The sequence below is a fragment of the Protopterus annectens genome, chromosome 10.part0 (assembly GCF_019279795.1).
Source record: "Protopterus annectens isolate FY-2018-M chromosome 10.part0, PAN1.0, whole genome shotgun sequence".
In the NCBI taxonomy this organism is placed as follows: Eukaryota; Metazoa; Chordata; order Ceratodontiformes; family Protopteridae; genus Protopterus; species Protopterus annectens.
Window position 1 is genome coordinate 1,467,711,250 of NC_056744.1, and position 12,134 is coordinate 1,467,723,383.

At 45.3% G+C, this 12,134-nt stretch overlaps 1 protein-coding gene across 1 annotated transcript in view; it reads right to left on the reverse strand.

Annotated features, from left to right (window-relative positions):
• LOC122813657 (integrin alpha-X-like) overlaps window positions 1-12,134 on the reverse strand; it is a 3,682,398-nt gene that overhangs the window by 346,054 nt on the left and 3,324,210 nt on the right. The window contains exon 26 of the mRNA XM_044086096.1: window positions 6,183-6,239. Coding sequence (XP_043942031.1) covers window positions 6,183-6,239 — 57 coding nt within the window. The remainder of the gene's footprint in view (window positions 1-6,182; window positions 6,240-12,134) is intronic.

The window sequence follows — 12,134 nt, forward strand, 5'->3', positions numbered from 1 at the left end:
TCAACTACTGAGTGGACAGTAACCACTGGAGAATTGTCATATGCAGGTGTGCTAATGGAATCAAGGTAATTGCTGCTGCCATGGTTTGAAGTTGTAGAAGTTGTACCCTCTGGAAAAAGTTTGGCCATCGTGTTTGTTTTATCTAATTTTGCTCCTATAAAAACGATATACAGAGATGGCTGCAAGGCAGATTTCTTGTAGTTTATTGTGATTACTTGGTGAAAGCAAAGCTGCATGGTGGTGTCTCTCACTTTTGTTAGTAGATGCTCAGTGGTGGTGGTTAGGAGCCAGTCATCTAAATATGGAAACACTCGGAATCCTAAATGTCTCAAGTGAGCCACAGTACTGTCATACACTTGGTGAATACTCTGGGGGCTGTAGTGAGGCCAAAGGGCAGAGCTCAAAACTGGTAGTGGCTGGCTCCCAGCCAAATGCACAAGTTTCTTGTGGATTGCCTGTCCATTTTTATGTGGTAGTACGCATTTTGGAGGTCTATTGAACACATCCAATTGTCTTTCCCCAGAAGGGGGAGCACTGATTGCAGTGTTACCATCCAGAACTTGGACTTTCTTACTGATTTGTTTAGATGTCTGAGATCCAGAAATGGTCTCCAATCCCCTGTTTTCTTTGGAAATAAAGAATCTTGAGTAAGTTCTGGATCCTATTTGTTCTGTGGGGACTGTTTGGATAACTCTTTTGTCTAGCAGCTTTTGAATTTCTAGAGTTGCTTGTTCCCTTTGACTGGGTGGAACATCTGGGATGTTGTGTATATTTGGGATGGGGAAGGAAAAGGGTATGCAGTAACCTCTGGATATGATGCTTTGTACCCACTTGTCTTTTGTTATTATTAGCCAGGCTTTATGGTACAAAGATAAGTGGCCCCTGTCTGCCTCCAGAGATGGACAGGCAGGCCTCCCTTCAGGAGCACTGAAAGGGCTTACCAGGACAGATCCCCTCTGCCTTGTGGGTGGTATCTTCCATTACCACTTCCCCCTCTGCCCCTGGGGGAAGAATCACCAAGTGTGTCCTGGAAAGCTCTCTGGGATTTTTGACCTTTGGGTTAAGGTCTAGTAGGTAAGGAAAAACGGACTCTGATGGCAGACAGTCTTTCCTTCTTGCTCACACCAGGTTAGTGTGCTCTTGACTTTAGGCCCAAACAGAGACGAGCCATCAAACAGGGTATTCACAAAGGAAGACTTAAAGGGCTACGCAAAGTCACACAAACGCATCCAGGAATGTTTGCTTAGGGAAATTCCTGAACCTGCTGCCCTGCTCGCTCCATCCTCTGCATAAGAAATAAGCCTCATGGAGGAGTTGACCACTGAATTTAAGGTGAAGAGCTGAGAGGAAACCTTGTCTGCCACCCCTTCAGCTACTGAACCTTGGAGGGTATCTCCTAGCTTTTTCAGGAGGTTCCTCTGTAGTCTAGTAAAGTGAGCCAGGTAATACAGTGATCTAAGAGCAGACATTACTAAAGAAAAAAACGGCTTTCCATATCTGTCCATCGTACGAGACTCCTTGTTCAATGGATGGACAGAAGAAGACGTCTCAGAGTTCCTTCTTGGTGGCTGCCACCACCACCATAGCATCTACAGGGACTCCCTTAGTCAAGAAATTTTTGTCTGATGGTGATGAAATAAACTTATTTGGCCTCCGAGGAACAGGTTCCACTGAATTTGGAAACTCCAACGCCTTCTGAGAAACTAAATCTATAAGTTCATTGAAAGGCAGAGACACCCAGGTGGAGGAAGGGGGAGATCCAAAAACCTTCAGGTACATGGACTCCTCTGCTGAAGGGTTGGTGGGTTTCCAGCTGCCTCTCTGTTTAAGTACTTCCAAGATGTCTCCAAAAGAGACATCATCAGGAGGTGACCATGGGGACCCTTTGGCTTCATCAAGGTACGTATCTGAAGTGACGGACTCCTGTGGGGAGTCTAAATGCTTCCTCTTGCATAACCTTTTCTGAAGGCCCTCTTCAGAGGGGTATTCTGGGGAGGTGTCAGAACAGTGGGGGGCACCCTGTGGGGCATCCTGAGAATTAGGTTCTCCATGTCCCTGTGGATGCAAGAGTATAGAGTGCCTTTGGGGGATGAATGTCCAGAGATAAGAATGGAGCTGTCTGTGGAGTCAGCACTCTCCTCAAAGCCTCAAAAGCCCCCTGCCCCTGGTTTGAGGAAACTCCCAGTTCAGAAGAACCAGACGGAATGCCTGGAAACAAGGAGGATAGCTCTGAGGCCAAGGTAGGAGCCGAGCTCACATGCACTGATGCCCAGAGAGGTAAAGTCAGTTCCAACCACTGTCCAACCCGACTCCCCTCCCTGGACCCAACTGGAGAGCATCAGTTCCTAGATTCCTCGAGTTCCAATGAGCTGAAGACACTGGAGCGATGGTCAGTTCAGAAGATCCTGAGATAGGTCTCAGTTCTGACTGTTGCACAAATATCAGCTCTGGACACTCTGGCTCCGAAGTCTGAGGCTGGCTAGGAGGAGGAATGGATGCAAAAGGGGAGGTCTCTGTAGGATCGGAAGCCCTTGGGGTTGGATCTGATAATAACTTGGCAAGCGCCGGTGTCTTTAACAGCCTCTGCACCACTCAATCCACATCATCGGATAAGCTCCTAGAAGACCGAGTGGAGGGGGCAGGAGATTTAGAAGGCTGGAGCAATGATGACCTGAGAGTAGGGGATACTAGTTCCAAATCCGGGGACTGGCTCCACAATTAAAACTCCACCAGCACAGAAACTGATGGAGCCGATGAAGTAGGCCTCTCAGATCGGACAACTTTTGGAACGAGAGAGGTAACTTTGGGAATCTTTTTAAAAGGCTCCGATGAAGCATTGGAAGTGGAAGTTCCCCAATTTGTCTGATTTTGCGGAAGGAGACTGGTCAGACTTAGAAGAACCCAGACCTTCTTGTAATGCTTCAGAGAAGGGGGTTTTCAACAGACCTCTAAAAATCAACTTTTACTTTCTCTCCAAAAGAGTCCTGTGATTGAAAGAGTGACAGATTGAACAGGACTTTTGGAGATGGACAGCTCCTAAACAGTACACACAAATAGTATGCCTATCAGTAATGGACATTTGTTTGTCCACAATCCTGCCATTTCTTAAACCCAGGGGGGTTTTGAATCCTTGGAAGACATTGTATCAACAAGATCAACAATAACAGCTGCTAACAATCAGAAAAAATATAGCATTTTTATTTATTTATTTATTTTTTAATATCAACAATAATAAACAGTTGTTTAAAGAGAGAAGGATGGCACAGCCCTATAACTTAAACGGGCTATGCCCGGAGGGATAAAAAAAGGGAAAAAACCCTCTACCTTAAGCAGGCTGAAGAAAGGGAATTCTCTAATTTAACTACTTGCCATTAAAAGAGTAATATACAGTGAAAGACAGAGAGCCCTCTAACTAAAACGGGCTATTAAAGGAAAGCCAGGACTGGGAGAAATGGCCTAAGAGTAAAAACAATGGCCAAAAGCAGTACAAGCACAGAAAACACAAAGAAACTACTTCAACAAGTTATTTTCTTGAAAACTGAACAATAAACTAAAAGTTTTTCACAAAAAGGAAGCAAGAAAAATCTACTTAGCCAGTGCCAGTATGAGCACCCGATCTTGTTTAGCAGTAAATGAGATCTGGGGAGCTTTCCTGGTGCATGATGGGATAGGGTTTAGCCACGAGCTAGTGGAAGACCTTGGGCTTTTATATAAGGCAGAGTCAGATCACAGATTCAGATCCGAACCCAGCCTTAGCATGAATGAAGGCGAGATAGGACAACAACACATTTAGTGTTTTAATTGAGTTGAATTCTGGGTTTTTGGATACTGGCAGCTCGCATTACATTCTGGCAATTTTTTTAGTGTTTTTAGTAATACTATATCAATTTTCAGTGGTATTAGGTATTTTTAGGGTATCTGAGGGAAACAGTTGGAAGGAGAAATGTTTACAGTAATTATGTGACTGAGTAGGGCCTCAATAGCTTGATTAGTTGTCTGGTTGGTTAATGACTCTACTGAGGGTATAAATTGGGTACTAAATTAGCTGGCTATAAAGTAATGCTTACAAACTTTCTCTGTGGTGTAAGGTGTAAATGAGGTGAACTGACAGAAATAAGGCACTTGAAGGATTGTTCAACTCCTGTTTACAGAATACCTTGCCATAATTCGCAACATTATGGGGGGTGGGGTTGGCATAATGGTTAAGGTATTTACTTTAGAGACAAAGGGTACAGGGTTTGATTCTCCAATGGGGTGATTGGCCAGGCTTAAAATGGCCCACAAAGGCAATTAACCTAGTACTAACCTATGAACCTATCACAGTAAATTGGAAAATATAATTCTTCTACAAGTCATTTGTTTGTTAAAATCAATTTTGTATTCTTTTGTACACATGTACAGCCACATGTACATTTAAATTTATAATACTCCGATCCCTTGATAAAATGGGAAAGGAGGGGGTGCTGCTGCTGATGAAAACTTTACTTAATCATTCTTCATTGCAAGTAAAAAGTTTTATGGATTTAATTTCCAAAACACATGGTTGCAGTTTATTTACTAGTACAAGGGTATTTGCAGAGACCTCATGACATCTTATCAGTCAGGATTTCCTTTTTGTAAAGTAACTGCTTAAAGTTACTGCTGCTAAACAATTATTTACCAGATGACTTATTGTAAAACAAAATAAAGTAGTGCTCTCAATAAGACAGACTGGTCTGGCTAGCTGATGAGTGATACCATGAAGTCAAGGAAGGTGGTACTAGCAGTGAACAGAGATAATTTAACTTTTCATAGAAAGCATAGTATGTTTGTTTGTGTGTGTGTGTGTGTGGGGGGGGGGCTATGTGGAAATGTGTGTTCATATATTCATAGCTAGTTACTAGGCATGTGGTCCAGTAGACCATAGAAAAACCTATTTGTTTTGCATAATGAAATATTTTGAGGTCAGTTTGTTTCAGTGGTAAAATTCTTTAACTTACACATAGTTCCAAAACAGAAAGTCTATTCATCGTTGCAAGCTGTTCTGTCTGTGATGATCTGTAGTTATTACTAACACTAAAGTATTATCAAATATTGTACTTATCTGGTATTGGTGGGCACTATCACTGGTTGTTCCAAACAGCACTATATTTTGTCAACAGGGGAATGCTAAAATGATGTATAACAATATTTAATGCAAAAGATGAACTGTAGAGCTGTTGCTCATTAACACTTCTGTGGAGGCAGAAATACCAAAGCACAACTCATCAAATGCTTACAAAAAATGTCAGCCCCCCCCCCCCCCCCCAAACTGGAGAGGAATTCTGGAGTGTCAAAAGTAAACAGATATTTCTTTCTGAAAGTTGGGCTGCCCTAGGGAAACAATTTAGTAGAAAGCATGGAGTATGGGAGGAAAATAATTTAGCTAATCAGTGAGTGACTGATAGAAACCCATTATGCCCAAGCTTGCAAGATAAAATGAAAAATTTGCCAACAAGTTTTTGTATGAGGATGAAGCTCCTACACATTACACAAATCACTCTCTCTCCTGTGCCCCCCCCCCCCCCCCACACACACCTAATACAGCAAACTTGACATCTGCAAACATTTTGGGCAAGTAAAATTATCTTTTGATAAGTTATCTGTTCAGTCTTGTGTGGTCAGTCCAATAGGATGATGAATCAGTCTCCAATCTCCATGGGTTTAAACCCAAAGTTGGGTAGTATAGGGAAGTTTTGCCCCCATGTAAAGTTTATACTTTATGCTTTCTTCTGGCACCATTTCTGTTTGTGGAAACAGTACTTCACAGAATGAAATCTGATGGCACATTTCTCAGCTCTAGTTTGATCACACTACTGATACATATTCCAAAATATGTACTTGCTCACTGAATGGTAGAATAATGCAACCCGAGTAAGTGAGCAAAATACAGAGATCAGGTTAACAGAACACTGCAAACTGAGAAAGGCAAACTAAAAGCAGAATTACTAACGAGTATAATCAAGTATATCATACTGTAAAGACATCACATTTGAAGTAACAATGAAAGCACAGACATTAAAAGGCTGATGGAATTCAGTGATATCTATGAATATAACGCAAGTCACAAACCCAAATCTATGAATGAACAGAACAGTGCTGAACAGAATTCCAAATTAAGTCCATAAGAAAAATATTCTGAATACTTTATTAACGAAAATTACCTGTGCCTCTGTAGAGTCTTTATTAGTTGTGTTCTGTATACAGGCAGCACTATTAGTCTGTAAACACAATAAGAAAGAGCACTTTGTTACAACTGAAGTATAAAGTGCAATAAAAAGGAATATCTTACTGTACTGTAATAGATCTCTTCCAAACAGGCAATGTGTCAAAGAACACACAAAAGGAAGCACCATCCAACATATGATTGATGAGTACAGTGAATACAAAACGTCATTAAGTTGCCTTAAGGAAACTATTATTATTACTACTACTACCATTCTATTAAAACAAAAAAAAACCACAAACGCCACACACTTTATTAAAAGAACTATGTGCTTTTGTTTTGTTTACTTTCAGAACTTCAGAGTCATTAACAAGTGTCACTTCCTGTAACATTATGTAATCTACAGTATTGTATTGGATGATTTCTTTTATGTAATAACTTGATGGATGTTTTATTGGATTTTAACTTCTTGATGATGGGAGTTTGATTAGTAAACAGAACAAAAGCGCTTAGTCCCCCATTTTCCATTTCCTAAGCTTTTTAGCACTTTCTCATAGTGTTTACTGCTATCATTTCTTTGCTGAACAAAATGTATAAAGTACTATGCTTTGTCATACAAAGTTTTTAATTTTACTAATTACTATAAGTAAATACATACCTCTAATTCACAGATCTCACTAGGTAAGAGAAATCATGGGAAGAGTATGTCTGAAGTATGACACCTGCAAGTACTAAAGGCTTTGGTATACTGGACAGATGTTGAGCTATCCTTTGCAGGAGATCCTTTCAGTTATGAATACTGCAACAGTGATATGGAAGGACATTCATAGATGTCATGAGGCCTAAAATCCTGAGGTATTTCCTTGCAGTGACCAAAGTCTAGGTAAAAAACCTTAGATGTCTACATATAGATTTATTTTTTGGAAGAAAAGCCCTTTGAACTGAAGTGTCCAGCTGACCCATCCAGGGAAACAATACTGTCTAAAGCAGTCAAAAAAGAATTCTGGTAGTTCTTTCTAATTCCAGCTTATAGTCAACCTAAACATGGAAAATGTGGATACACTGCAACATACAATGAGCTATAACTGGAACTAAACAAGTTATGAATTTTCTTGCTGCAGTGGATACTCCAAAGAGCATGGCTGAGGAACAATAATGTGATCCAGACACACGAAACCTTAAAGGACAACAATGGGATTCTGTTATTAAATGCTCAACTACTCTGTCCTTATTCTCCATATTTACTGTCCCTGCTATGAATAAATCCCTGCTATGAATAAACAACAATACAGCATTTAAAATTTTAAGTTGACTGATGTTATGTGATCCTATCTCGTCTACATTCTGTACTGATGGGTTCGGAGCCGATCCTCGGCTCCGACTCGGCACACTATACTATAGAGCGAAGTCTCTAATTGGCTGAGCTATTCTACATCCCAGGATGCACCACTACTGCTTCCCCAGATCTCGTTTGCTGCTTGATTGCAATAGACGTGGTCTCGACTTGGCTGGGCTAAGTACTCTTTACTGACTAATTTTCTGTTAGAATTTTTCTAATTTTTCACCCAAAAGCTGTTTTAACAGCTACTTATCGTTTCTTAGTGTTTTTTGTGGAAAGTTTGTGTGAATTTTGTTAGCGCTAGGTTCCCGCTTAATTTAGTAGGGGTTTCCTCGCGCTCTACTTCGGGCTGTGTTACACCTCTTTTTGTTGCTAATATTTGTGTAGTATTTGTTTCTTTAACATCAAGGTCCCGTTTTGGTTAGAGGGGCCTTGCCATCGCGCTCTGCCCGAGCTCTGTTATAGTTTCTGCCTGTGTGTCTGTGTCTGATTTACTGGCCTATCCTGTTTAAATTAGAGGGATTTGGCATCTCTGTGTGGTAGTTTTTTGTCCTTAGTCTGTTTTTGGTAGTGTGTCCTTGTAGTGATGTCGAAGGAACATAGGCCTTCGGGTTTTAAAAAATGTACCAAGTGTGGGTACAAGATGTCAATCACGGATGACCACTCTCTATGTGTTTATTGCCTAGGCCCTAAGCACCTTCAAGAGTCGTGCAGTGTATGCCACGCTTTTTCTTCTCGTGTCCTCCAAGAGAGGAAAAACAAATTGATATTGAAGGGGCTTATCACCCCTTCTTTTGAGGAGGCTTTATCTTCTTCCCCCTCTCCTTCCAGGAAGAAGAAGTCTTTGGCTCCGACCAGTCCGTCGGAGCCGACAGCAAAGAAATCAAGGCAGGCTTCTCCGTCGGCTCCACGGACTTCGGAGCCGAGGTCGGAACGGTCTGCCTCGATGCCTCCAGCCTCGACTCCTCTGTCTTCAGAGCCGAGTGCTCGAGCATCGAGAGGCGGGTCACCTTCTCTGGCTCCATTGGTTTCGGAGCCAAGAAAGGTTGCTCGCTCAGACTCTTCTACCTCGGCGCCGAAGTTCCCGTCGGCTCTGAGAGAAATTGCTGTACTGGTGGAATCTCCCTCGGCGCCGATACTACTTGAGACTATTCGGCGCCGGTCCCCCAGTCTTTCGGAATCGGCGAAGAAGTCAACTCGGGCCCGATCAGTCTCTTCTCGATCTTCGAGGATGTCCGATTCGGATATAGACAGGGTGCTTCAAAGGCTGTTTCAGTCTCCAGTCTTTCAAAAGTTAGTCTCGGCTCCAGCCCAGTCGGCTTCGGAGCCGATTGTCCACCCTGTTGTCTTGGATCCTCCTCCAACAGCCTCGGCACCGTTGGAGTCGGTGCTGGTGGAACCGCTGGAGGTTTTCGGGTCGGCTCCGACCCTTACTCCAACCCCGACCTTCGGGTCGGAGTTCGGTACACGGACCTCCTCGGTCGGCCCCAGGGGTGACACTTCGGGTCCGATGTTTTCGGTTCCGAGCCTCCCTCTCGGTGCGTCGGCTGCGGGAGTGCCGTCTACTGTTGTGGCCTCAGGGGTTGGACCTTCCCAGGACTCGGGGGGGTCCAGCCTTCAGGGCCATGAGGAGTGCTTTGGCCAAATCTTCCTTGGCTACCTACCCCGTCTTTCTGGCACCTTCCCTTGGCACGGAGACTGGTTCCTTTGTTGTCCCCCTGTCTCAAGACAGCGGAGCCCTGGGGCCTGAGGTCACCCCCAGTGTGGGTTCCCCCCTTCCTGGAGGTCTTTCCGAGGCTTCTTCGGAAGAATCTCCCAGGAAGAGACAGTGCAAGAGGAAGCACGTCGACTCGCCTGATGAGTCTCTCACCTCGGACACCAACCTCGATGATGCGGAGGGGTCCCCCAAATCGTCCTCGGATGATGTCTCCTTTGTGGACATCTTGGAAATCCTCAAGCAACGAGGCGACTGGCAGTCCAAATCCCCTTCCGCTGAGGAGTCGGTATTCCTCAAGGCCTTTGGGGCTCAGCCCTCCGCCTCCTGGGTGCCTCCGCCCATCGATAAGCTCCTGGATTTGATCTCTCAAAGGGCGTGGGAGCACCCGGATTCTGTGGAACCGGTGCCAGCTCACCCGAATAAGTTTCTGTCAGCTCCCCCTGAAAAGGACTTCCTCTCCAAAGGTGTGGCTGTAGATGCCCTGGTGGTGGCATCTGCTGCCCAGCAAGATGTGGCAGAGGCTTCGACGTCCGTCCATCCTCCTAATAAAGAGTCCAGGAGCATGGATCGGTACGGGAAGTGCACCCTTACTTCAGCAACCTTTACTTTAAGGTCTCTGAATTATCTGACGCACTTCACCAGACTTCAGAGGGATCTGGTCAAGGAACTTTCAGATACCCTCTCTGGTAACCTTCCTGAGCAGTTGGCCCAGATGGTTAGCTCTCAGTTGGCTACTCTTTCATCGATATCGAACTCGTCCATGAGGCTCATTTCATATGCGGCCGAGGGGGCGAGTAGAGCAGCGGGTACAGGTGTTGCTCTACGGAGACAAGCCTGGCTCCGCCTGTGTCATTTTGCGGAGGCTTTCAAGTCTTCCTTTGCCGACGCTCCCTTTGATGGGTCCTCCTTGTTTGGACCCAAGGTAAAGAACACCTTGACTCGCTGTGAACAAGAGGGTAAGACTTTGACTGCTGTAGGAGCACGGTTTTCCACTCCTTTCTGACCTTATCCCAAGGCCAGAAGAGGGGGGAAAATGTGGTTCCGCAAATCTCAGAAGACTTACCCCTCACAGCAGGACGATTCCCCTTCTAGAGGCAGAGGAGGGGGAAATTTTTCAGGAAGACGCCGTCCCAGAGGCGGCAGAGGCCCTCGCAACACTGGAGACCGCGAGTCCTTTTGTGGCTCCTCAACCTTCCAGCATCCCTGAAGGATTGCCCGACTGCGCAGCTCCGGAGCCAGTCGGGGGTCGGTTTTCGAGGCACCTAAAGGCCTGGGAGAATATCACTCAGGATCGATGGGTGCTCCGAATCATCGCCGGAGGTTACGTCATTCCCTTTTCACATCCCCCCTCACCATCCAGAAAAATCCCGGACCCACCACCCAGTCAACGGGATCTTGCATCCATCGAAATCTCAAAGCTGCTTCAAAAAGGAGTCATCCAACCGGCCCCCGTAGACCAGACTGGATTAGGGACTTACTCAAAATTCTTTTTGGTGCCAAAAAAGACCGGGGACCTGAGGCCCATTTTGGATCTCAGCAACCTAAATCGATCAGTCAAGAAGTCCAAGTTCCGGATGGTCACCTTGCAATCCATTCTCCCACTACTGGCGAAAGGTGTTTGGATGTGCTCCATAGATCTCAAGGACGCCTATTATCACATCCTGATAGATCAGGCGTCCAGGAGACACTTGCGATTCAGCCTGGGAGACAGTTATTTCCAGTTCCGTGCACTGCCCTTTGGTCTCACCACAGCCCCCAGGGTGTTCACCAAATGTTTGGCGGTGGTGACTGCTCACCTGAGAAGTCTAGGATTCCAGGTGTTTCCATATCTAGACGACTGGCTCCTAACTGCCACCTCCAGGCGTCTACTCTTACAGAACCTAGCAGCCACTATATCTCTAGGCAACTCCCTAGGAATCACCTTCAATTGGACAAAGTCTGTGTTGCTGCCATCTCAGCGCATACGGTTTATCGGAGTAGAGATAGATTCGAGACAAATGCCTTCTCCAGTGGCCACTTTGACTACGGACGCCTCCCAGACGGGGTGGGGGGGACATTACCTGGGCAGGTCAGTCCAAGGCAAGTGGCACCCCGACGAAAGTCTCCTCTACATCAACATACTGGAAATGAGGGCGGTGCTTCTGTCGTTACAAGCACTACACAGTTACCTCCCCCAGGGCATGATTGCCGTTCAGTCCGACAACATGTCAGTAGTCTGGTACCTGAACAAGCAGGGAGGGACCAGATCCTACCCCCTTTGCAGAGAGGCCATGAAAGTATGGGATTGGGCGATTGCAACCAAACGTTCTCTGGTAGCAACACACATTCCGGGGAGATCCAACATGATAGCCGACAGACTGAGCAGAACTATTCTCTCCCCTCACGAATGGTCTCTGAACGACAGAGTGGCAGCTCAGATCTTCAGAAGATGGGGTACTCCTTGTTGCGATCTCTTTGCAACTCCCCTCAACACGAAATGCCTACAGTTCTTCTCTCTCACCCCAGTTCCGGGGGAGAGTCCCAAGGATGCCCTAGTCCAAACATGGCCTACCGGCCTGCTGTACGCCTTTCCACCGGTTCCCCTTCTTCCCAGGGTGATCCAGAAGGCGATTCACTTGCGGAGCAAGATGATTTTAGTTGCCCCATACTGGCCTTGTCAAGTCTGGTTGCCCTTTCTTCGGAAATATGCACTGGACGGTCCGTGGTTCCTGGACCAGGTTCCAGACCTCTTGATCCACCAGTCAGGTCAACATCATCAGTCCCTTCATTCATTGAGGTTAGCAGCTTGGCTCCTCCTCTTCCGACCATAGTCAGGAACCATCCTTTGGACCCAAAGTCATACTTATCTTGTCCTCGGCCCACAGGACTTCTACTAAAAAAATGTATAACAGCAA